Source organism: Dermacentor albipictus, chromosome 7, assembly GCF_038994185.2.
Source record: "Dermacentor albipictus isolate Rhodes 1998 colony chromosome 7, USDA_Dalb.pri_finalv2, whole genome shotgun sequence".
Lineage (NCBI taxonomy): Eukaryota > Metazoa > Arthropoda > Arachnida > Ixodida > Ixodidae > Dermacentor > Dermacentor albipictus.
Genome location: NC_091827.1, coordinates 10,182,834 through 10,206,892, shown reverse-complemented (window position 1 = coordinate 10,206,892; position 24,059 = coordinate 10,182,834). Strand labels below are relative to the sequence as shown.

Genomic DNA, 24,059 nt, shown 5'->3' with positions numbered 1-24,059 from the left:
TTCTTGGATGCGTGGTCACACATCCTCGAATTAAATGTTCCAGCATGTAACAGCCTTCGCCACCTACAAAATGATTCATTAAGTAAGAAGCGCCATGACTTCACAGTGCAGGAATTCACAATTGCAGGGGAAACCACATCCCGTAAACTTTTTGCTGTCGACTGTACCTTTACAGGTGGTTTTTCTTGTTTCAAAAAAAAAATATATAGACATCGCTCATATGGCTACGTGGAAAGCGCACGAAAAGCGCAATTTCGTCGAGGCTCAAAATACTCCGCATTCCTGAAGCCTATTGCGTCGGTGCGTGACTCTCGCCCAAGGCCAAACACACCATACACAAACCCCCCGCCGCTTCCTCTAAACAAACACCAAAGAAGCGCTCGTGGCGTTCCGCAGATTGATACGGAATGCGGCGGCGAAATTCCGCAAAACCTCCAGCGCGCAGGTCGCTTTCGCCCAAGCATTTCGGGTTTCCCGCTCCCCAACGTTTTTCCAGCAGCGGCGGTGAAGGGCGGCCGGTGGTATCGAGTGTCAATCAAAGAACACAGCCTTCATAGGAGCCAAGAATTTACCCTCAGGCGTAATTATGAAGAATTTTAGGATAAAGGTTTTTTTTGCGCATACCTTAGCGAATTAGGCGAAAACTCCTTTGCGGGGTTTATCTCGTTTGTTTTTCTTACCTGTTTCGCTCTCTACAACGGCGCTTCGCATAGCTTCACAAAGAAAATCATTCTCCGAATGTGTGCGAAACCGAAGAGAGAGAGAAAAAAAAACGCCTTCCGCCCGCCCGCCCGTTCACATCAAAGCGACAGGCGAACAGGTGCGCAGAAAGATCGCGTTGCGAATGTCTGCCAGGACGCCGGAGGTGGGATGTCGCGAAGACTGCCTGCAGCAGAGGCCGCCCACGGCAGGGCGGTGGGCGGTGCCAGGGGCGGAGCCGTAGCTGGCCTGCGTCGCCTCTCCGCGCACGGCTTCATCTCCTTCCGCGCTTCATCGGCACCGAGGCCGCGGCATCGTCTCAGCCCGGGCGGAACAAGCGAGCCCCAGCCACGCGCGCAAGGCAAGGCCGAGCGGAAGCCAAGGAACACCAGCGCCGGCCATGGGTGAGCACCTCGCGTCGACCCCGCAAGACGGAGCACTGTAGTGCCGCGCGCACTGCAGCACGCGATCTACATGGCTAAGCCCGGCTGGCTGCGGCATTTAACGCTCTGCGCCATTTACTCCGGCCTGTGTGCACGCATGTGTGTGTGTGCGTGTGTGTGTACGTGCACGTGTGTGTACGTGTGTGTGCTTACGTAGGTCACGCGACGTGTGGCTGCACAGCGATGAGGAAGTTCGCGTGCCAGGCGTATGCGCCGACTTTGGCGGATGACGTTATTACTGCGGCTGACGGTCGGCGTTCAAAGCATGCAATCCGGGTGAGCGAATGGAACGTTGTTTAGTACATGGCAGCTGCAACTCAAATCTATGTAGCCGCAGGTCACTCACCCTCAATATCGTACTCTGAAGAACGGCGCGTTGGACCTTTCTCGCATGTGTCTTCGGTCACGTGTCTTCGCGTCTTACGTCGACAGCGCGGTGACGCTGCCGAGTCAACACGGTTACGCTATTTAGAAATGAGCGAATAGCAACTTTTGGGGCCGAGTCGAATAGGAATGGAACCGCGTCGAAACCGAATCGAATCCTTGCTAGTTTTCGAATAACGAGCTCCCTTTTTCGCCATTAGTGTGAAACGATGTTCGCATCGTATAGTCATATTTATTGCGAACTATGAAGCGTGGTTGAATAAAACCACGAATGGAGCACCATATAAGGAAGTAAAGCTGTTTGTTCGCACGCTGAGGACTCAACGGAGCATACGCCGCCACGCATGCATGCTTAACCGTTTAGGAACGCAGCCTTGCGGATCAGGTGCAATCCGTTTCACTGTCGAGGCTAAATAGGAAATGCGCGTCATCTACGATGAAGACAAAGCGGGAAGACGAAAAAAAAAAACATTTCTGAAGATTTTCTAAGTATTCGGAATGGTCGCCCTGCGAACGGTACCAGCATCGTATAAGATAATCTGCAAGGGCTGGGCTGGGCTGCATGGTTGGTGCAGTCTTATAGAAGATGATCGACCAGCTAGCGCTTATTCAGACAGGGCAAAGTATAATGACGACAGCGCTGTGTCTGTCGTCTTTATATGCCTCCTGTCTGAAGCGCTGCTCGATTACTTTCTCATATGTCGGGTAATGTTTGGACAGAGTGTATATACGTGCACTTAATCTGAAGATAGCACACATGTGCGGCACTCACAAATGGCATCAAACAATACCTGTTGTCTGATAGGCATCTCTGAGCGAAACTTTCATACGAATGATAGCCGTTTTGGCGGAAATATCTGGCTCCCAGAGCGACGCAGCATGTTTTCTGAACGTGTAACTTCTCGTGGTTTATGATCACTATGCTCGCGATTAAAGTCGCATTTTCGCTCCAGTTTCATGTTTTGTGATGCACAGCTGACAATGTGACGCATCTAAAACCTATTCGAAAGCTATTCGAATTCGATAGGACTGAACTGATATGGCAGTTCTTCATTCCATTATTCAAAAGTTACGCACATGTGTATTCGCTCGGCCATACTAACTAGGCTAAGCTTAAACTATAAGTTGCATATGCTCAGTAAACAATATATATAGTCCATTGGGCGGTATAGCAGCGGCTTTTATTTATGCAGTGTCACGATTAGGTATGATGACTGCCGTTCGACTTTTCGCGCAGCATTTTGCAACTATCTATAAGGTTAGTTAAGACATGGCGACACAGAAGCGTGACTAAGGTGTGCGTAGATAGCCGTCAGCCATTTTTGGTAACGTCTGAGAAAAAATAATTTCAGGTTTATAGTTGGTGCAACATATCAGCCGACGGCGCCCTGTGTCTGTATTGATGCGTGTAGTTTAACGTGTCCCAAAGCAACACTCTAAGGCTATTAGAGGCATTAGTTAATGCCTCTAATAATTAATGTCTCAGCATTAATTCTGGCCATCTGGGCTTCCTTCACGCGCACCTTAACTTCAGTACACGAACCCTCTTGCGTCTCGCACCTATCGGAATGCAGCAGCCGCGTCCATCTAAATTCACTGCTGCGCTACGTCGTGTCTTCTTCGGTCTTGTGGCCTTGTCTGAACGCGTCCTTATACTTTCATTATGCACGAGCGCGTGATCGAAGTGCGAACTATAATGTCGCCAGACGTATATACAACGCGAAGCTACAAGCATGGACTGTCCTCATGAGCTGTCCGTCAGCATAATAACTGCGTTATGCTAACTATGCATACATTTGCCAGCGTTTCCGAACCGCGTTAAACGGCGGAAGGTTTCTCAGTCGCAAAGCAGAACTCTGTCCACAGCTCTAATCGTGTCCGCTCTCGCCAACACGAGGATGAAGTTTCACGTGTATATATATATATATATATATGACTAGATGTTCCGAGCGGGCTCCTGTTTTCGACAGAAATAGTCGTATGTGCCAAGTCAAATCAAACTTATTTTCCTTCATTACAAAGGAAGGAAAACTGCATAAAAGCTGCTGCGTATAAGCGGCTTGACAAGCTGGCCATCCCAATTCACTGACAGCTTGAGACAGCAGTTACACAAATAAAAAAATGTACACAAGCACTGCTTTACTGGAGTATTCGTGAAAGAGTCATGAATAAGAATAACGAACAGCCTGCATAGACGTAAGCATAGAAAACCACGTAATGAAGCGCATGTGATGCTAAATTATCCCTACAAAACACAATTATTTGTATTGTTTGCATTCAAAAATTGGTATGCATAAAGAACGTACAGTGACAAAAGTGACTTTTAAAAAATAAAAATCTTGTGCGCTGTATCACACAGGTTAACAAATAACGGTAAGCTTTACGTGAGCACATATCTTCCTGAGAACCCACGTGTACATTTTGTTGCACATTGTCATCAACCCTTTTTTTTTAAACTCAGAAGCCATTACGTAAAATATTTATCCCAAATATGTAATCGGATGCACGCGGAGCTGTATGGAAGTGGCTAAACAATGTCATTGCCCTCACTTGTGCAGGAAGTCGACGCCGATTGTATCTGCGGAAATTTGTGTCCTGACACACGATGAAAAGAAGCCGTGAAGTGAGTTTCGAATATACCGCCGCTTGACATGAAATTAGGATGTAGCACCAACACGCGAACTCACCGCTATGTATCACAACTTCATCTGTGAGTTTAGGTAAATAAAACCGGTTTTTATCGTAACGAACATGAAGAGCCGGTTGCTTTGTCCACCTACATATACATGCGTAAAGATGCTGCTTTCAGCGTCAAACCAAAATACTTAAATAAAAAAATGTGTTTTTCTCGTCCGTAATATACCAATCGGTAAAAAATAATCTGACTTTAAAAGCGGTTGTCTCTCAGCCGTCTTGGAGAACATACTGCATAAAGCGTTTTATTTTATTTATATTTTTTTAAACTGTACAGGACATTTATAAATCGGAGGTGACAGATCGCACAATTCTACTTCTTGGGTTGGATTACTCGAACAGGCGGACATTACACTCACGAGAAATGGAAGTGCATGATGAACTAACAAAACTTCACTATTTAAGCTTTTCACTACTTAGTTTATGTCGCATATTGCCATTATTAATTGTAGCGGATGCGTTCTCAAAGCGTACTCTGTTGAAACGAATTCTGAAGAAGGCACCAAATTTCAAGATGTGTGCCGTGAAATTTGCAGTGAAGGAGCATTCTTGTTTCACTTACTTTATTTTTTCAACTTTCAAAACGGTGGATTATGCACTGAAGCTCAAAAATAACTGCAGCATTAATGTAATTCGTCGCACAGATTCCGAATGAATATCTCGAAACCATGGCCATTATACAGGAATTAGTTCCAAGTGGACATGCCTTGCGTATGAATTCCCCGGCTACATTTTGTAAATCACAATATGTGCCGTAAATGATGTGATGTTCCGGCGAAGAAGAAGAAGACAGAAGAGACAAGAAGAGCAGGGGAGAAGAGAAAGAAGTGATCAAGATGGATACCTGTAAATAAATGAGTGTATTTTAACTCGTACTTTATATTTGGCGCAGCCGACCATGTGGCTCGAAGTAACGTTGGCAAGAAGAACAGATGGGCAGACGACCGTGAAGACCTACCAGCTTGACGGCGAAGATCCAGTGCTTCTTCAGGAATCAGCGACTTCATCGGAACTGCTTCGCATCATCGCTGAGAAGAGTCAACTGAACGAAGCAGCCCTCGTTGAGAAAGGTGTGGTAAGAATCGATGCTTCTATGTCTGAATTTGAGGTTATGTTTCCGGGACATTCAAGGATAGATTCCAAGAACGAGACTGAGCACTCGCATAACGCCTTGTTGCAAGCGCTGTTTCAGCAGCAGACCACGCAGTATGAGCAACAGCGACTGATTTTCGAAGCAGTTAGCGACTCACTAAGAGCACAGAAACCACATCAAGAAGAGTTCAAGCCCGATAGTTTCGATGGGGTGTCTAATGCCGCCAACTTGTGGCTCAGATTTTATGAATATGCATGTGCGCAAAACCACTGGACGTCATTGGACGACAAAGTGTGTAACATGCGCCGTTTTTTATCTGGCAATGCCAGAACATGGTGGGACATGCGAATCGCAAGTCAATGCCGTGATTCATGGCAGAAGTGGAAAGATAGTTTTCTTTCTGCTTTTGAGCGAAATCCGGTTGACAGATGGGACGACGCATTAGCTTTCAGACACAGAGAAGGGACAGTCATGGATTATTTTTTCGAGAAGAGACGTTTACTCTACATTGCCGACCCTAATCTACCAGACTCTGCAATCCTTCCCCTGATAATTCAAGGCATGACTAACGAATCGCAAAGAGAGGTTTGTGTACACCGTCCAACCTCCACGGATGACTTACTTGCTTGCCTTAAGTATGTGTCCAGTGATTTTCTGATTCACGGTCCCATCAAAAGGCATAGTACTCTACCACTGAGCATTGACGCACATGGCGAAACGGTAGAATATTTTAATACCGAGTCCGACCAATGTGACACGATGGAAAATGTATACCTTCTGAAGTCAAATCTCCTATTTGTTAAAATGATGGTAAATGGAAAATGTCTGGACTCCCTGGTTGATACTGGAGCATCTGTAAGCCTGGTAAATCAGGAAATCATCCAACCGAGCAAGGTTTATGAAGGAAGAATAGTTAGTGTTCAAAGCTATGATGGAAAAACTAGAAGGTTGCAACACTGGGCAGAAGTAGAGGTTGAATTTGGTGGACATCACCTAAAAGTAGATGCCCTTGTCATGCAGGGTGTTGATTTCCTGTTTCTTTTATCTCGGCCTGATATGAAGCGATTGAAGATGAATATTTCTTGGAGAGACGAAGTGACTATTGACGGATCATTTAAGCCTAACTTGCGTGGAATTGAAAATTCACATCGAAGAGTTAGAAATGCTGATGAGATACTGACAAATTTTCCCGAACTTATTTGTGTTGAGACGTACCCGCCAGCAGCAGATGTCTTCGAGGTACCGTTTAAGCTTCGTGACGTCACAGTAGTGCGTAAAAAGCCGTACAGTCTTTCCCTCGAGAAAAAGACCTGGCTAAAGGCCGAACTGCAGCAAATGCTAAATGCCGGTATTATAAGGCCATCAACATCCACTTTCGCGTCACCAGTCACCATAGTACCGAAAGACGATGGCTCATTTCGCCTTTGCACAGATTACCGGCAGATCAACGGCCAGACTGATTTGTTTCCTTTTCCCATGCCCCGAATAGACGAGATCATCAATGAAACTGGTGGATCAAATGTTTTCTCTCGGATCGACCTCTGTAAAGGATACTGGCAGGTGCCACTACAAGAAGATTATAAGCAGTACACTGCTTTTGTAACACCTTTCGATGTGTACGAGTACAACCGCTTACCATTCGGTTGGAAGAATTCTGGAGCTTGGTTTCAGAAAATGATGAATGGCATTCTTGATGAGTTCCTGGGAAAGTTTTGTAACGTATACATTGACGACATCATCATATACTCACGTACAAGAGAAGAACATGAAAAACACCTCTCGTGCGTGTTAGAAGCCCTCAGCAAGTCAAAGTTAAAGATTAACAAGAACAAGAGTGAATTTTTTCAGACAAATGTTGTCTTTCTAGGAAGAGTTTTTGACGGCAAAACTAAAACAACCAAAGAGGAGTCTATACAAAGGATGAAGAAGCTCGTCAAGCCATATGACCTACACTCACTCCGTGTTTTCCTCGGACTCGCCGGTCATTTTCGTGCGTTCATTAAGGATTACGCTGCAAAGACAAGATGCCTCACCAAGCTGACGCAAAAGGATGTGCCATTTATCTGGAGTGAAGAGTGCGAGAAAGCGTACGAGTACCTTGTTGAAGCTATATCGTCGGATCCTGTGCTTGTGCTACCTGACTTCAACAAGCCTTTCGAGCTGTGTACGGACGCTTCACAATATGGTACAGGGGCCGTTCTATATCAACGAGACACAACGGAACAGCAAGGACACCAGCTCAAGGTGATTGGCTATTATTCTTCTACGTTCTCAAAAGCTCAAGAACATTACACGACCACAGAAAAAGAGGCTCTGGCTGTTGTGATGGCACTCCGGTATTTCAGAAGCTACATAGAGGGTCGTCATTTCCGGCTTTTCACTGACAACCGAGCGTTAACCTACCTCTTGGGATTAACCCAGCCCAAGGGCAGAGTGGCGCGTTGGATCAGTGAAATACAACAGTTCACTTTCGATGTAAGCCATCGACCTGGTGATAAGCTTCCTGACGCAGATGCACTTTCCAGGCTTCACATCACAGAAGTGAGAACATCTGATCATGAACATGTTTGCAGCTTGTGGGAAGGCACCGAAGATCTGACTTGCAATAATGGCAAATTTTGTGTGCCAGGAACTTTGGTGAAAAAGGTTTTGAAGCTGTACCATGACAGCCCAGAGTCAGGAGGGCATGATGGATTCTGGAAAACTTATTGGAAGATAAAAAGTCGATTCATCTGGAAAAATATGAAGGAAGATATCAAGAACTACGTGCAAACATGTCACCAGTGCCAAATTAACAAGGCCAAGTACCGTCCAAGAGGGAATCAAATGGTCATCGCCCATCATTCCCAAGTCCCATTTGAAGTAATTCATCTAGATTTTGCCGAACTAAAAAAGCGAGGAGAGGGAGTCAGTAAGACTCAGGCTTTCCTTGTCGCAATAGATGAATGCACACGCATGGCTGCTGCAAAGCCAGGAAAGGAAGACGCCAATTCTGTTTTGACGTTACTGGAGCGGAATATGTTCAAGAACACCAAGGTAGTGGTCTCCGACAACGGGCCAGCTTTCCGCAGTAAGAAGCTTCAAGAATGGGCCCGTGATAGAGGAATTGCCCTGCGATTTGCCACACCCTACCATCCAGAAGGAAACGGCCTAGCTGAGAGGCTCATTCGGGATTTGAAAACATTCATCGCAATTTACCATGATTTCCATGGAGGATGGAAGTGTGCCTTGGAAGCAGCAGTCAGGCACCACAATCATTCTCATACCATGGGATTAGGATGCACGCCTAACTTTGCTGCATCAGGCGAAGCAACTTGGCTACCGGCCGACTACGACCTTGGAATCGTTGGGAAAGTAGATCTGCAGGAAAGGCGCAAAACAGAAGAGGAGCTTTCACGCTACAGATCAACAATGAAGAGACACTTCGATCTGCGACATAGCCCAAAGATGCCTGTAATAGAGCCTGGAGATACAGTTTTAGTCCGGAGGAGTTTAGATGGACCGAAGTCCAAATTTTCTGGGCCCTACACAGTGATAAAGACCGTCAAGCAACAAGGAATCTTGAAATCGCTACACTATTTGGGACCGGAAGGAAAAACTGAAATAGGAACAGTGGGAAATGTCATACCCTATCATCCCAGGAGGGATGAAAACCGAAGTCCGGGAGGATGTGATGTTCCGGCGAAGAAGAAGAAGACAGAAGAGACAAGAAGAGCAGGGGAGAAGAGAAAGAAGTGATCAAGATGGATACCTGTAAATAAATGAGTGTATTTTAACTCGTACTTTATAAATGATTTAGTTAAAATCGCAATTAGTGAAACTTTGTTGATCAGAAAATTACGAATTTCTCATGCGAGTAATGTCGGCCGCTTCGAGTAATCCAGCTCAATTAAGGACTATAGAACTGTGCTATCTACCACTGACGATTTAAAAAAAAAAAGAGAAGTTTCGTATGCATATCCTAAAACGAAAAAATGAAAAGAAACACCGGAAGCTCATGCAACGATGAGCCCCGTTTATCATAATTTTAACTTTCAGTAACGCTGCAGACAAACTGAGGCCAATTTCACAAAACTTTCTGTTCATGTAGAGCTGCTGTCCCATTGGCCGGCCACCTTCGCTATGTGCTATACATCATACACACGAGTGGCTGTCACGTGTTCTTACGAACAGTTCTCTCTAGCGCAAGAACTTTCTTGCGAACGCGGACTTTGTTGGCTGAGGCTATCATTCGTAAAGTGCTTATACGTGCACTTGATACGTGCTGTGTGTACGTCAGCGTTATCGATTGCATACATGCTCGATCGGATTGTTTTAAATGTGCTTCAATCCAATTTTAGAGATTCGGGACTCTCCGATCTATTCGACGGACGGGGCGGCGCGGAGAAAACACCTTCGCCAGGGAGGCATGTATACCGAGCTACAAACAGTGCACGGATCGGACCGGTGGCCGGTATAGAGGACAGCGTTCGCTTCCGAGTCCCTCTTGGATTTTGCCAGGGAACCCGGGGTTTTGCACCGGTGGCCTATAGACCCTGCACCTCACATGGCGCCTTGCACTACCTACACACTTTATTTCATTCCTCGTTACTCGTATTCGGCCCAAAGAGCCTTCCAATAAATAAAATGTTTATTCAATGAATCAATCAATTCAACGCAAGCGGAAATGGGAACACTATAGAGTTCACCGCACGCCATGGTGTACGGTGATTTTGTTGAATGTGAAAGCTGTAATACAAGCTTCAACAGCGGGGTGATATGACTTACGTGCAAACGGCGACTTACTGACATGTTTAGTGCACGGAGAACTTTGTGTTGTACGTGATGAAGTACGCCTTTAAATTTATGAGCAAGAAAGCTTCCACCACGACGAGCAACACATCATCTTTTCTTCGAACGATGGTAACGCGCATTATTCGTTCACTATTCCAAGTTCGTGGCGAGCGATTCCCAAGGTCTTTTCCCAGGTAGCATCTCGCAATTTGAACCCAGCCTTTTAATGACACATGTTTATTTTATGTACGCGCTATGTTCTTCTATCATCGCTTTTGCTTAGCAGAATTTCGCCAAATTCGAACAACTTACCCGATACCTTTCTTTACCGAGTGAACTGCAAAGCGCTTGGAAGGACTAAATTTCACCGTCGTATATTTTATGCAGCGGCGATACCGTCGCTATGAGAGTTTGCGTTTTTAATAATTTGTTATGAGGGTTTGCCGTTTCATTAAAGGGTTTGCCCAGAAAAGCAAGAGGAACATTGCTATAATGCGGCTGACTATTATTATTGATGTATCGTGATAGAGCATCATTAAAGCAGTACTAACATGATTTCTGTTTCTTCGCGTTAAACGAAGATTGAAATTCCTGAATACGGGCCCAGAGCTCGAATTCACAAATAATTTTTGTCCGTAAGTGTTCCATGCTATTCCAGCCGCCATCCCAAAGAATACTATCGCCACCAATATTGGCTAGAGTTTGCTCTCACAGAGAATTCTGGCGTAAGAATTTCTTGACAACACGGGCCCAGTTTCGGTATACCCACCAGTTACGTGAACTGGCGCCCGCCAGTTCTGCGCAACGTTTTTTAAAAATAATGCTTTAAATAATAATAAAAAATATATAAATAATGCTAATGCTTTTTTAGCGCAGCGCTCCAAGCATTATTCTGTGTTCCAGGTAAATCATAAAATATATCGAACAACGTTCCCTACATTGTAACCTCTTGTTGAATACGCATAACAGTAAATATGTGCGAACTATGTCTCAGTGAAGTCCACAATGCTGTTCGCAAAACTGTCACCGATAACAGTGACTATTTTAGTAAACCAGAATTCAGTATATTTTGATGTGCCTTTAAAGAATAAGAGAAAACTCGATATATGAAACGTTTCATATTTATTTATTTCCAGTGTCCACAGGGTAAAAATGTACATTATGGAGGTGACGTGCTATATATACAGATGTCAAAATATACACGAAAGCACAGTGTATATATATATATATATATATATATATATATATATATATACTTGCTTTTTCTGGTATATATATATATATATATATATATATATATATATATATATATATATATATATATATATATATATATATATATATATATATATATATATATATATATATATATATATATATATTGTCAAACAAACACTGCCCGCTATACATCTTTCATCAGCACATTTTGAATACACAAGCTAACGATGGTAGTTGAAACCTCAATATGTACATTATTTGCAAGTATCGCGCTTATACAGTAATAACTAAACTTATAGAATACGCTATTCAACAAGGAGGCGGATGAAGAGGAAGGAAGGAAAGGTAGGGAGGTCAACCAGACGCACGTCCGTTTCCTACCCTACACAGGGGAAGGGGTTTACGGGAAGAAAAGAAAGGAGAGGGAGGGAAGAAGGCACTATCGATGTAAGTAAATGCGGATGTCCACAATTTCACGCCTATAATCGGTCACTGAGGCCAGTCGCTTTCATGAAGTGTAGCAGTGCCCGCGTCGCTTTGTAAGCCTGGGACGCATGGGGCCATGGTCTGAGAATCTTGGTTACTTATTATATACTTATACTTAATTATTTTGCTTATACTGCTTTCCTTATACTGCTCATACTGATTACTTATACTGCTATTCAACAACACGCTTCAAGGATAAGGTGCGGTTAATTAAAACAGTTTTGAATAGAGCGGGATCACTTATATACTGCTATTCAACAACGTGATTCAAGGGTTAGGAGCGGTTAATCAAAGCAGTTTTGAATAGAACGGGATGACTTATATACTGTTATTCAACAACATGATTCAAGGATTAGGTGCGGGTAATCAAAGCAGATTTAAATAGAGCGGCATCACTTATATACTGCTATTCAAGAACATGATTCAAGGATTAGGTGCGGTTGATCAAAGCAGTTTTAAATAGAGCGGGATTACTTATACTGCTATTCAGCAACATGGTTCAAAGATAAGGTGCGGTTAATCAAGCAGTTCTATATAGAGCGGGAACATTTATACACTGCTATTAAACAACATAATTCAAGGATAAGGTGCGGTTAATCAAAGATGAATAGAGCTGGATTACTTATATACTGCTATTCAACACCATGGCATGGTTAAAGAATTAGGTGCGTTTAATCAAAGCAGTTTTAAATAGAGCGGGGGCACTTATATACTGCTATTCAACAACATAATTCAAGGATAAGGTGCGGTTAATCAAAGCAGTCTTGAATAGAGCGGGATTACTTATATACTGCTATTCAACAACATGATTCAAGGATTAGGTGCGGTTGAACAAAACTGTTTTAAATAGAGCGGGATCACTTATACTATCGATGCAGGCAGACCGTTCCAATTGTTACGTGCTTTCGGTAAAAATGATCGTGAATGCGTCAGTGCGTCAGAGTCGGGAAAGTGTGCCTCGTGCACTTGATCTCGACGGGGAGTAGGGAGCTGTGGGAGGCTGCCATGCGCAGCTACAACCCCGAACTTCAGGAAGTTATCCTGAGGTGGGCTGAGGGGGTAGAGGAGGCCTACCACGAGTAGGATAGCCTCCCTTGCCTTCATCCCGCAGCCCCTATCCCTTTAAGATGGGATAAATAAAGTTGTCTCTCTCTCTCTCTCTCGACGGGGAATCCACCTGAACGGGGCTAATCAATCCGTGTTGACCGAAGCGGGCTCGCTTTCTCCAGGTTGAGAGTGAAGGGAGGTTCAATGAAGCATTCACTTGTGTTATATGCTTACCGTGCGATGGCAAATCATTATTACGAATCGAGCGGAACGTTTCTGCATGCTTTGAAAGCAGTTTCTATGATGGTGGAATCATGTGGGTCGTATGCGTGTTATAACTGCAGTATACGAAGATGTGTTGCGTATAACAAAAGTTTACGCGTTAACGGTGCAAGTGGGAAGTTTCTGCGAAGGTACCCTAATGCGCGATTAGCTTTTGACGTAATATCGATTTGTCGTTTCCAAGACCGGTTATATGGAGGCCGATATATTTGTAGTTTCTTACGTTCTCTAAAGGATGGCTACCAGGCAAATATGAACAGGGCAAATTTCATTCTTACAGGAGATTCGCATCTATCGACATTTGTAAGGTTAAGTTCAATCTGATCTTTAAAATACCAGTCAAGCAATGTGTTTAAGTCATCCTGAACAGTGGCGACGTCAGTGTGCTTCGTGATATTGCCTATATTACGCAGTCGTATGACAAAAGACGTAACTTAGATGAAACGTAAATCAGGCAGGCCACCACTGTAAACCATGAATAAGGGGTGCCCGAATACTCACTCCTGTGGAACGTACTGAAGACTGAACGGGTGTTAAGGTTAAATTAACTTCATTACCTAACTGCTCTCGGATCTCTAGGAAAACCCATATAAGATTAAGTACATTAAGGTCAGTGTCTCGTACACTGAATTTACACAGCAGCAGCGTGTGGTGTACTTATGTAATATAAGCGATGTATTGCCCCCTGGAGCCTATATGGGTAAAATAAACGATGATGATGAGAAAATTTCGAACACTTTTCGAAGAATCAACAACTATGCAGTCGGTAACAATCCAGCGTCTAGATTGGAATGCAAGTCGATAATAAAGTAAAGACCCGTAAAGAACCAGGTTGTCGCAGAATAACAATTTGTGACAACCATGTTGACTGGGAGTAAACAAGCTGCTATAGATTCAAGATAACTTATGACCTGAGAGTAAATAACATTCTCCACTATTTTAAAGGGAACTGTTGTCAAAGAGCTGGGTCTTTAACTCGAAGGGCCATGAGTCTCACTAGATTTATGAATCATAATTACTTTGGGCATTTTTTAATCCAGAGGCACCATGCCTCAGCGAAGCGACTGAGAAAAAAAAAATAATTTCAGTGTGGCAGAGCGACATTCACAGAAACTTGGTGTTAATTTCATCTACACTATACGACGATTTCAATGCTACTTTATTTATAATTGATTTGTTGCCACTGTAACTAAATAATGTGGGATTCATCTGAACGCATAGCCTTTATGTTGCACTTGGGGAAGATGAGTAACAAGCGAGGCCGGTGGAAACGCATGAACACACGAGTCATCTGGCACTACAGCACATGCCGGATTACAAAGAGCGTTCCCTGATGGTGCAGTTAGTGCGAGCATTGCAGTGTTATTTTCTTTTTTAACACACCAGATTTTTCACTGCTAGCTTTTAATAGCTTGGGAAGCGTAACACTACAGAAGAAAAATTTCGCTGGCCTTACTTAGAGTAGAAGCGTTGGGCATAGAAGCGTATACTATACTTTGCTCGTTTGTGTGGAAGGCGGCTCCATTTAGGTAAGTGGAAAATATTTGCAAAAATTTCACTCCAATGTAGCTGGAACCTAAATGGAACTATATTGACGGTTCAGACTGAACACATTTTGCGAACCCCGTTGTCTTTGGCATTAGCCCTATATAGGAAACCACCCCGGCTGTAGTTGGCGTCCTTGCGTACGGTGACGAGCAGCTTCATGGAAGAGTGAGCTGCCCGTGTTCGCAGTCCCGCATGGTATATGTGTAATGTATATACACACACGCGCGCGCGCCCCTGAGCTGCTGCCGCTGCGTCTCCATTGCACGCCCGCGCTCGTGTTATCTCGCGCGAGGGCGTCGCGAGATAAGAGCGCCTCGTCGTCTCGACAGACGCTATGACTGATGAGGGGTCGGCATCGCGACGCTGCAGGCGCGATCCGGCGCCGAATGGCCCCGTCCCGCGAGACCTCGTTAAGGGGAAATGCTTGCGCCAGGCGCAAACGGCCCGTTCGAAAACGGTGTTGTACAACACGCGCACACACTCATATGCCTGCGGGCTGCAAGCATATGCTGACCGCGAGCAGGATTTCAGCGGCCCGCAGCCGAGCACGAGCCGAGTTACTTGACGGGTTGGTTGGCCACACCTTTTGCGACGATGAGCAGGTCTGACCTTACTCAAAAGCTCGTGGTAATGTGCAGAGTTGATTGTGTGACAATAATGTAGGGAATCAATGTGCAAAAGCCCGAGTTGGTCACAAAACCACCTGCAGTTCCAGTTGGCTACTCCACGTCTCGTTAACCTCCCTGACTTTCTGTACATCCCCTCTCTCTCTCTCTCTCTCTCTCTCTCTCTCTCTCTCTCTCTCTCTCTCTCTCTCTCTCTCTCTCTCTCTATCTATCTATCTATCTATCTATCTATCTATCTATCTATCTATCTATCTATCTATCTATCTATCTATCTATCTATCTATCTATCTATCTATCTATCTATCTATCTATCTATCTATCTATCTATCTATCTATCTATCTATCTATCTATCTAGCAGCTGATAGACAAGTCTTTGCTTTGACAGGCTTTCTTTCTCCGCTCCATGCATGCTTGCTTATTTCAACTCAGACGCGTAGTGGCGCATCCAGGTTTCATCGCAGGCAATGGCGCCATTCAAAAATGCACCCATTTATTGTGCAAACCACGCTGAGAGCCGGTCACACATGTGAAAACATGCCAACTTCTTTTTGTAGTCTGATACGCGAGGCCCAACGGGCATACACTTTATGGAGCCCTACAGCTAGGTCGTTTGCTAATATAAAATGAGTGCTTTCATAACTTATGCCAATTTTAGAACAAATTTACGAAACCTTCGAACATCGGTTGCCTTCCAGAAGGTCACGAATGGCTTGAATCTTCTGCTCCGTAATGTCCAGCCGTGGGCCACAACAACGGTTCCGGTTTCCGACCTCTTAACGGCGTTCTATAAGTTCTGTATGCCAGGGAAACACTCGCGGCCTTCACAGTGTTTGCAATCACCTCCTAACTGTGGGGTCAATCTATAGAATTACGGTCGCTTTTACACCGAGTAATTGAGATCATAGCGCTGGATTCACATGGACAGGAAAGACGACAGGACACACGTAGACACGTGTCCACATACTTTTGTCAGTGGCGGAAAGTGCGCTGAAAGAAACTCCAGGTGCACCGCGTGGTACACGCAAGCGCATTCACGAAAGTAGAAAGAATATGGTTGTATACCTTACATGCATGGGGTATAACACGGTTTAAAGAAAGCGGCCCGAAAAGTGGAAGTGGACGTCGCATCGACTTCCGCGACGGCTTTGTTACACTGACGAGAGGAATCACCCAACGGTTCAATACCTCGCGTATATCAACGCCTACAGCTGCAGAACTCGCTGCTCTCTCCAATGCACTTCAGGTGGTCGACACAAGAGTGTCCCCGAAAATGGCGGCTCAAAGACGGCATTCCAGAGTGTGCAATCATTCCTTCGACATGGAGCTCACGACCAATTGGGCGTGGAAAATCGCGGGACTTCACCCACACTTCAAAAAACAAGCCCGCGCGATTTCTTTTCTATGTACGCCGACAGAGGTGCTCGAACACCTCACGAAGATGCTCGCTGCGTTCCGATTCCACTATCTCCATAAAGACAGATGCTGCATGGACGTAGGGAACAACGCTACACTTACAAAGTTGGCCAGTATAATTTATTTAGCTAATCAGTTCATCTTTTACTATGGCGCATTCCCCGATCTGCGGTAGAAGCAGTTACACATTCCCAAAAGTTGACCTCAACGCTGTCTTTAGAAATTTGTGTCACTCCTCGCCGAAGCACGCGATACAACGTCCACGGCTCGACTTCGCTGACGGCTGCACAGGGTTGATTGACTCTGTAGCGCAAAGCGAATAGACGCCTGGTTCGGCATGCCGACTACGTACTTACGTCACACTCGCGTATTAAATGTACGAGGAGAAACAGGGGAACCGAGGTGCTCGATATTCTGGTTATAGCTGGGGATGTTCGAATAAGCTTAAATCTCCAAATCGAACCGAACAAGATTGTTAGAGAAAAAGCGACCATTGATTATCGAGACGAATATCGAAGCTTTTCTAATTTCTATAAAGCAATGTGAAATGTGAATCTTGCGCGTAGTCCGTTTGGTAAAAACAGAAATCAGGCTTATACACATATTCATTGACACACGCATGTTATACCATTCCCAATTACACGTTCGGAAGACTGGGGAACTTGCAAATGACAAACGACTGCTTTCAGTTGTCTAATGCACCATGGCAATGACCGTACCGAAAGAAGGAAAGGGTTTGTTACCAGATGTACAGGTGGTCTTGTGTCCGTTAAGAAGAGAATTCGTCCTTTTGCCCGCGCACAGTAAGCCAGTGGAATTAATAACTCGCCCGACGACGTAGTAACCGCATCCGACACCTCCTCTTTCCCCACACTAACGAATGCCACATTGCCTCTTCACGATTCACGGTGACGGAAAGGGCGTTCGAACACCGGATCCATGGATCCACTACGACGACTATACGCCTTCATGTCCATCATTATTCTAATGAAGCGCGTAGCTTCTGAAAGCGCTCGCCTATCGCTTACATTGACAATCATCGTCGGTGGTTTCCGCACAATGTTTTGTCTCGCATTGCAGCTTCAACGCTGTATGTGCCGGGTTACACGACCTTTCTATAGCAACAGCGAGAGTGTTCCCCATAGATAACGAACGCGTCGCCGTCGCCGTTCACGTAGTCCTGCAGCGAGTGGTGCAGGCGTGCGCTGGCAGGTCACCGAAGAATTGTGGACCGTTTCGCCGCAGCAGCTCCGGAGCCGTGGTCCGCGTCCGAGGCGAGGCTGACCGGTGTCCATCCTGCCCACACGCACCACCAGGTCCAGCAGACGCCGCCCCACCAGCCGCAGCCACAGCAGCCGCAGCAGCAGTATGGAGAGGTCAGTCGTTGTGGTATATTATTATTATTATTATTATTATTATTATTATTATTATTATTATTATTATTATTATTATTATTATTATTATTATTATTATTATTATTACTGATGTTGTTGTTGTTGTTGTTTATTCTTCTCCACAACAAATGACTCATGCCCACGAGGGGGTTCAGACACAAAACGCAGTAAGCACAGCACAGCACTAAAGAATGAAACGAACAAACACACAATCAGAAATGTAAATATTCATTGGCGCGGTCACAATCCAGACCAGCTGTTTTCAACAGTTCTACTTGGATCGCTGTTAGCACTTCTTGTCTGTACTGATTCGTGAAGCCATTTGTCTGGATCCTTTTGCGTGTCACGTCTGCCTACGAGATGTGTAATCGCGCTAATTTTTACTTGCGATGCCATGTTACACTCAGCGCTGGCACCTTGTCTGAAGCCTTCTCTTTGTCTGGTGCCTTAGGGCTGCAGTTACCGCGGAATCATCAGTGGAAATGCGCATCGGATATCAAACTGGGGCGCGAGACTCAGGATAAATATACTCCCCTAACCCACTTCGCACCTCTATCCCACCCGCGTGCTTTTCGGAATAACTACCACCACTTATTGCCCGCCAAGTCAACACACCTACGTTGACTTGTACTAACTACTGCACCGCAATATATTGACATGTACGAACAGTGAAGCGCGTGCCTGACGGTGTACATGTCATCCCCGCCTAGTGGACATGCCAACGGGGAGACGAGGATGAGAGACCCGCCGTGCTGCGATGGATCATCGCTTGCTGCAAGTTTAACTGATGCATTTCCTACACTTCGAAAGAAACAGTTAAAAAAAATAAAGTGTAAAAGAAAACAGAACAGTGATGGTTCTGCAGCGTCATCCATGTCCTACTTCCGGGAATAAAATCAGCTGAATATCATGGCCTTCAGCTGATTTTATTTCCGGAAAGTAAACCCCGCGCGGTGCCAGACGAAAGAAGTATAGAATTGTGGCGCATGCGTCGAGCCAGTCGTCGCAGTTGTGTAGCACAGAAGTTTCGACGCAGATAGTCGCATTTTTTCATTGCCAATGAGACAGAGGCAGTGCTAATATACATTGATCGGATTGTTGGTTTTTGATATTGTAAGCCTCAAGAATCAGACTGCATTTTTCGTCGTCTTTTGTACTTTCGTCTTTGTTCCTTTTGAAGCGTTGGAAATGCACCAGTTTATCAGAAGTCCAACTTGCCCAGCTTATAAGTGCTGTGCTTCACCGAACCACCACCTGAGCGCCTGCACGAGCTGTCGTGTATAGCCGCGCGATATCGCACGAAATTTGCCTCTACGCGCGAGTTTTGCTTGTGCGCGCTGGTGGCTCTTGTGTGATGGATTACAGACCACTTTCACCATGTCGGATCGTTCTTGCGCAGAAAAAAAAAAAAAACGCAATTCACACAGGTTGAATCTTTGGTTCCTCCAGAACATACAGTAAGGCAATACTTATTTTTCTATAAACCATCAGTTAGCCCCGAGTATAGACTCAGTTATAACCATGACGTCACGGGATGTTGTCTCAGGAACATCAGGTGACGTCGCCACCCTTATTTGGCTCTTGCGTTCTTTCAGGCATACCGCGAGCCTTGGAGCACGGCCGGATAATTTCACGATGACGTTTCTAGAGGGAAGTGCGGGGCTGCAGTCATTCGGCCGCCACGGAAATAATAGGAAGTATTATCGCGCTCAATGCGAGCCACTACGCGCCACCGCTTTGCCACGCAAGTTCGCGTTGTACATAGCTCATAGCGAGCGTGGTATACCACACATGGATTTATCGATGATTTCGTATATGGATCCGGTGACACAGGGTATTGCTCATTTTATTTCTCTTCTTGTGGTTCAATTATGTTGTTAAGCTATGCCAGTGCTTCCTTAGAGCAATTAATTGTTACACCTTCACAATTACCTTGGTACTTGTATTTACAGCACATAAAAATGTTACTGTAGTTACAACCACACGTGTCGCTAAGTATAACTGTTGCACGGTAAAACTCGCCCGTGCGAACAGCAGCGGGTCAACCAGAGTATATAGCTAGAGTTAGCATAGAGTTAACATAGATTTAGAATAGCTATCCATAAAGTTCCCATACACCATAAATAATGTTCACTACCCATACCCATAAAGTTCGTTATGGGTGAATTGTTATGGGTGAACTCCCCATAGAGTTACCATAACTAACTCTATAAGCCAGACGAGGGAAGGGGCCTCGGCTTGGAGAGACAACGTTTCTACAGGGGAGCTTGTGTTCGTTAGGGACGCGCGATCAATTTTCTCGATCGCAATTGACTCCAGTTCTGAATTGCGATTGGCTCCTTTGCGCAAGGGGAGCCAATCGCGATCGAAAAATTCGATCCTGTTGCCCTTGACGAAGAAGTCCTTTTGTAGAAACATTGGGCTCTCCAGGTCGAGGCCCGTTCCCTTGTTCGGCAACTGTTGATAGCTTCGTCTTCACCTTACTGCAAACCTTCCGTCTTGTTTTCATTTCATTGCGCACGCGAGTTCTTTAACTATTCTAAATAATAGCGATTGCTTGCAATATCTTGAAGAACCACCTAACTGTAGAAAATAGAGAATAAATGACGCTTATAAATGCCGTACAATAATTCTGCGATGAAAAATAAGCATGGCTGATGTAGAAATCAACAACGTCTTTCGAAACCAGAAGGACGCAGTTTAGGCAACATCCGTGTTCTTTCCATCACTGCCACGGAGGTCGAAGGGCAGCTGAAGCAACCCGCGTAGGCACGATTGCGCAATATTATATTTACAAACTCTATGGCTGACGGTATAACGTTGGCCTGTACTTGGCGTTCGATCCGTGTAATCTACCAGGGGTCCGATTCCGCCCTGTTGACGCTTTGGGCCAATCAGGGAGGCCCTATGGCCGCCCTGTGAGCCAATCAAAGCTGAAAAGAAAGCAAATTTGAAATTTTGATTGGCGGTATATTTGGCAATGCACGTAAAATAACCCAGTGAAAGTTAACTCGATAGTTCTTTTTTGGGTCCCATTAAGGTGCAAGATAAGTAACCGCGTGGTGGCTTGATGGTTATGGCGCTGCGTTGCTAAGTCCGAGGTCGCGGGATCGAATCCTGGGCGCGGCGGCCGCATTTCGATGAAGGCGAAATGCAAAAAAAAAGGAAAGAAAAGAATAAAAAAGAATTAGTCCATGTACCATGTATTGGCAGCACGTTAAATAATCCCAGATGGCCGAATTACTTCGGAGTTCCCCATCACGGCGTGCCTCATAATCGGATCGTGATTTCAGCCCGCAAAGCCCCAGAATTAAATCTTAAGGGACCGTTTAAGCGGTTACTCTCGGCCGAAGAAAAGAGTTATAGCACTCTCTTCGCTTTCGCATAGCGTATAGAAGAGTTATAGCACTCGCCATACCTGGCGCTTGCGCCATCAAACATTCATTCAGTTATATATCACTCTCTTCGTTTTCGTATACGTAGCAAAAATACGCTCGGCCCTGACTGTAATCGCCTCGCGTCTCCTCGAGTTGCCTCGTAACGAGGTTCCTTTCGGCACACGGTCCTCCTTTGTAGGCGGCGAGGCGACGGAGATTCGTCATCTCGAACCGCTACGCGCGCAAGGCATGCGCCCGAGGGCACCGACTTTTTTACGGCTCCGGGGCGCACAGCTCCCGCGGCAGATGGCTGCGGGCGTCGCATAGTACACTATATGGTATACTAATACAGCGGTGCGCGTAGAAGGGACGGAAGCGCTAAAGAAAGAAACGTAATCTCTGTGTCGGCTGTACGCCTATTACGGCGTGCTAAATCGTACTTTCGGCGGCCGCGTGCATCGTGTGCATATACTCTTTACGCGAGTTCGCATAGGCACACAGGAAGTACGGCTGTTACGTGGTGCGCGCGCCCTCTCTCGCTTTCCTGTCGTGAGATTCGCCGAGGTCGAGGAGTGCTCAACGCGCTGGAAGTGGCTAGAGGTCACGTGCAACCCCCCTTCCCCCCCACAACACTTCTACTACCCGTCTTAGTCGAGCGGTGACGAAAACTCTGCGTGGGAAGAGCTTGCCGAAGTGTGTAATCTCTGCGGGATAATTTTTTTATTTTACTGTCGTTATTACTCCGACATTATAAGCGCAAAAGGAATAGCCCTCGTGGCGTGATGTCACGGAAATTTACTATTTTAGTTTCGGCAAGGAAAGAAAAATCAGCAAATGTAGAGGTGGAGTTCACGCCAATGCGTCGAACGCAAAGGCGCGTATTAGAGAGGGTGAGCAATTTCGTCCTCCTTATATATCATACAATATATATGCTTCATTAGGTTGCGCTACATATTTTTCATTTCTTTTATTATTAACTTTTCAACGTTACACAGTTAGTGCGGTGCTGGCCTATACGAACTCTTCTAAGCTCGGCGCGGAGCCCGTTGCATCCACATTCAATCAGAATGTCCCAAAACACGCTTTGGCCGAGCGTACAGACACTGCTTGCAGGACGAGTGCATTGACCTTGCTCTGGGCCCCCTTTCTATTTCCTTTCGTGAGGACTTCGCTCTATTTAACTTTCCCCTATACACTTTCCATCGCACGCGACAGATATAGTACAGCCTGGTGTTTGAAACGCAGATAAATAGAAGCATCACGACAAGATATTTTACTATAAGCCCGAACACCCGCCGCGATAACTCGGTGACTCAACGTTGCGCTGCCGAGGACGAGGTCGCGGGTTCGATTCCAGCCGCGGCAGCCGCGTTCCGATGAGGGCAGTGTGCGGGAGCGCCCGTGCGCCGTGCATTGGATGCACGTTAAAGAACCTCGGGCGGGCGAAATTAATGCTACCCGTTATTCGAAGCCACGAGTTGACACACATTTCTTGAAAACGGCAGCATTTGCAACGGAATCTTGGTTTGTAATTGGTTCCGGAACTTTTCCGGAACTATGAGGCCAGAACAGTTTAGAAATCTTTTGAAACAGAACAGCATGGTTTTGACGGGACAAGAAGGGAGAAACCACGGAAGTTTATTGCTTGGAACGAAGAATATATAACAGCTCCAACCAACAGGAGAAACAAAAAAAAAACATACGTATATTCACAGACAATCATACTTGCCGCACTGAACAAGGGAGATAACTGTAATCATCATACCCCCCCCGGTAAAAATGCCAGTTCTTTGGATGTAATCGATAAGGAGGGGCTATACTGACGCATGCGTCTTTTGACCAGGCAATGTGCGCTGCTTCGATGATTTCACGCGTTAGTTGGTTACTGTGTTTACTTAAAACTTGTGTTCGAGCGAAGTCAGCGATGTCCAAAGAACTGGCATATTTAGCGGGGGGGATATGATAATTACAGTTATCTCCCTTGTTCAGTGCGGCATGTATGATTGACTGTGAATGTATGTATGTTTCGTTGGTTTCTCCTGTTGGTTGGAGCTGTTATATATTCTTAGTTCCAAGCAATAAACTTCAATTGCAAGTCAGCGCTCGTCCGTGTCGTTTCTCCCTTCTTGTCCCCGTCAATACCGCACTGTTCTGTTTCAAATATGGCTTACCAACTCGCCCAAACGTCCGTTTTAGCGTTTAGAAATCGTTCTATATTGAGTTACCCTATCGTTACCCTATTCCCTATGGTTGCCCCTATTACCTTATATGTAGTTACCCTACTCTATATTAGTTACCCTATTGTTATCTGCCCGGATACATCAAATAAGTTTTTAGGCACGTAGGGCCCTCTGGGCTATACTTGTCGGCGGTAAGGTATACCCTCACCACTTACGGGATTATCTGACTGAGCTATGCGGAATGTTTCGCTGCGATAGTCAGAAGTTCGAATCCTTTTATAAGTTTTATTTTTTATTTGACGACGGTGAACTTGAAATTCATCTCCAGTGCACTACACCTGCAGGCTTGGAATGACGCCTGAGACTCATGTTATTTAACGCTAAAAAACAACGAAACATAG

At 45.3% G+C, this 24,059-nt stretch overlaps 1 protein-coding gene across 4 annotated transcripts in view; it reads left to right on the top strand.

The window, feature by feature from the left end:
- The first annotated feature begins 968 nt into the window (after positions 1-968).
- LOC135904346 (paired box protein Pax-1-like) overlaps positions 969-24,059 on the top strand; it is a 32,994-nt gene continuing 9,903 nt past the window's right edge. Inside the window, exons 1-2 of one of the 4 annotated variants that reach the window (XM_065434989.1) lie at positions 969-1,103; positions 17,956-18,083. In XM_065434989.1, coding sequence (XP_065291061.1) covers positions 1,100-1,103; positions 17,956-18,083 — 132 coding nt within the window. In that variant the 5' untranslated portion in view covers positions 969-1,099. Of the gene's footprint in view, positions 1,104-17,952; positions 18,084-24,059 lie in introns of all 4 variants that reach the window. The other 3 variants (XM_065434987.1, XM_065434990.1, XM_065434991.1) reach the window with 3 other exon arrangements.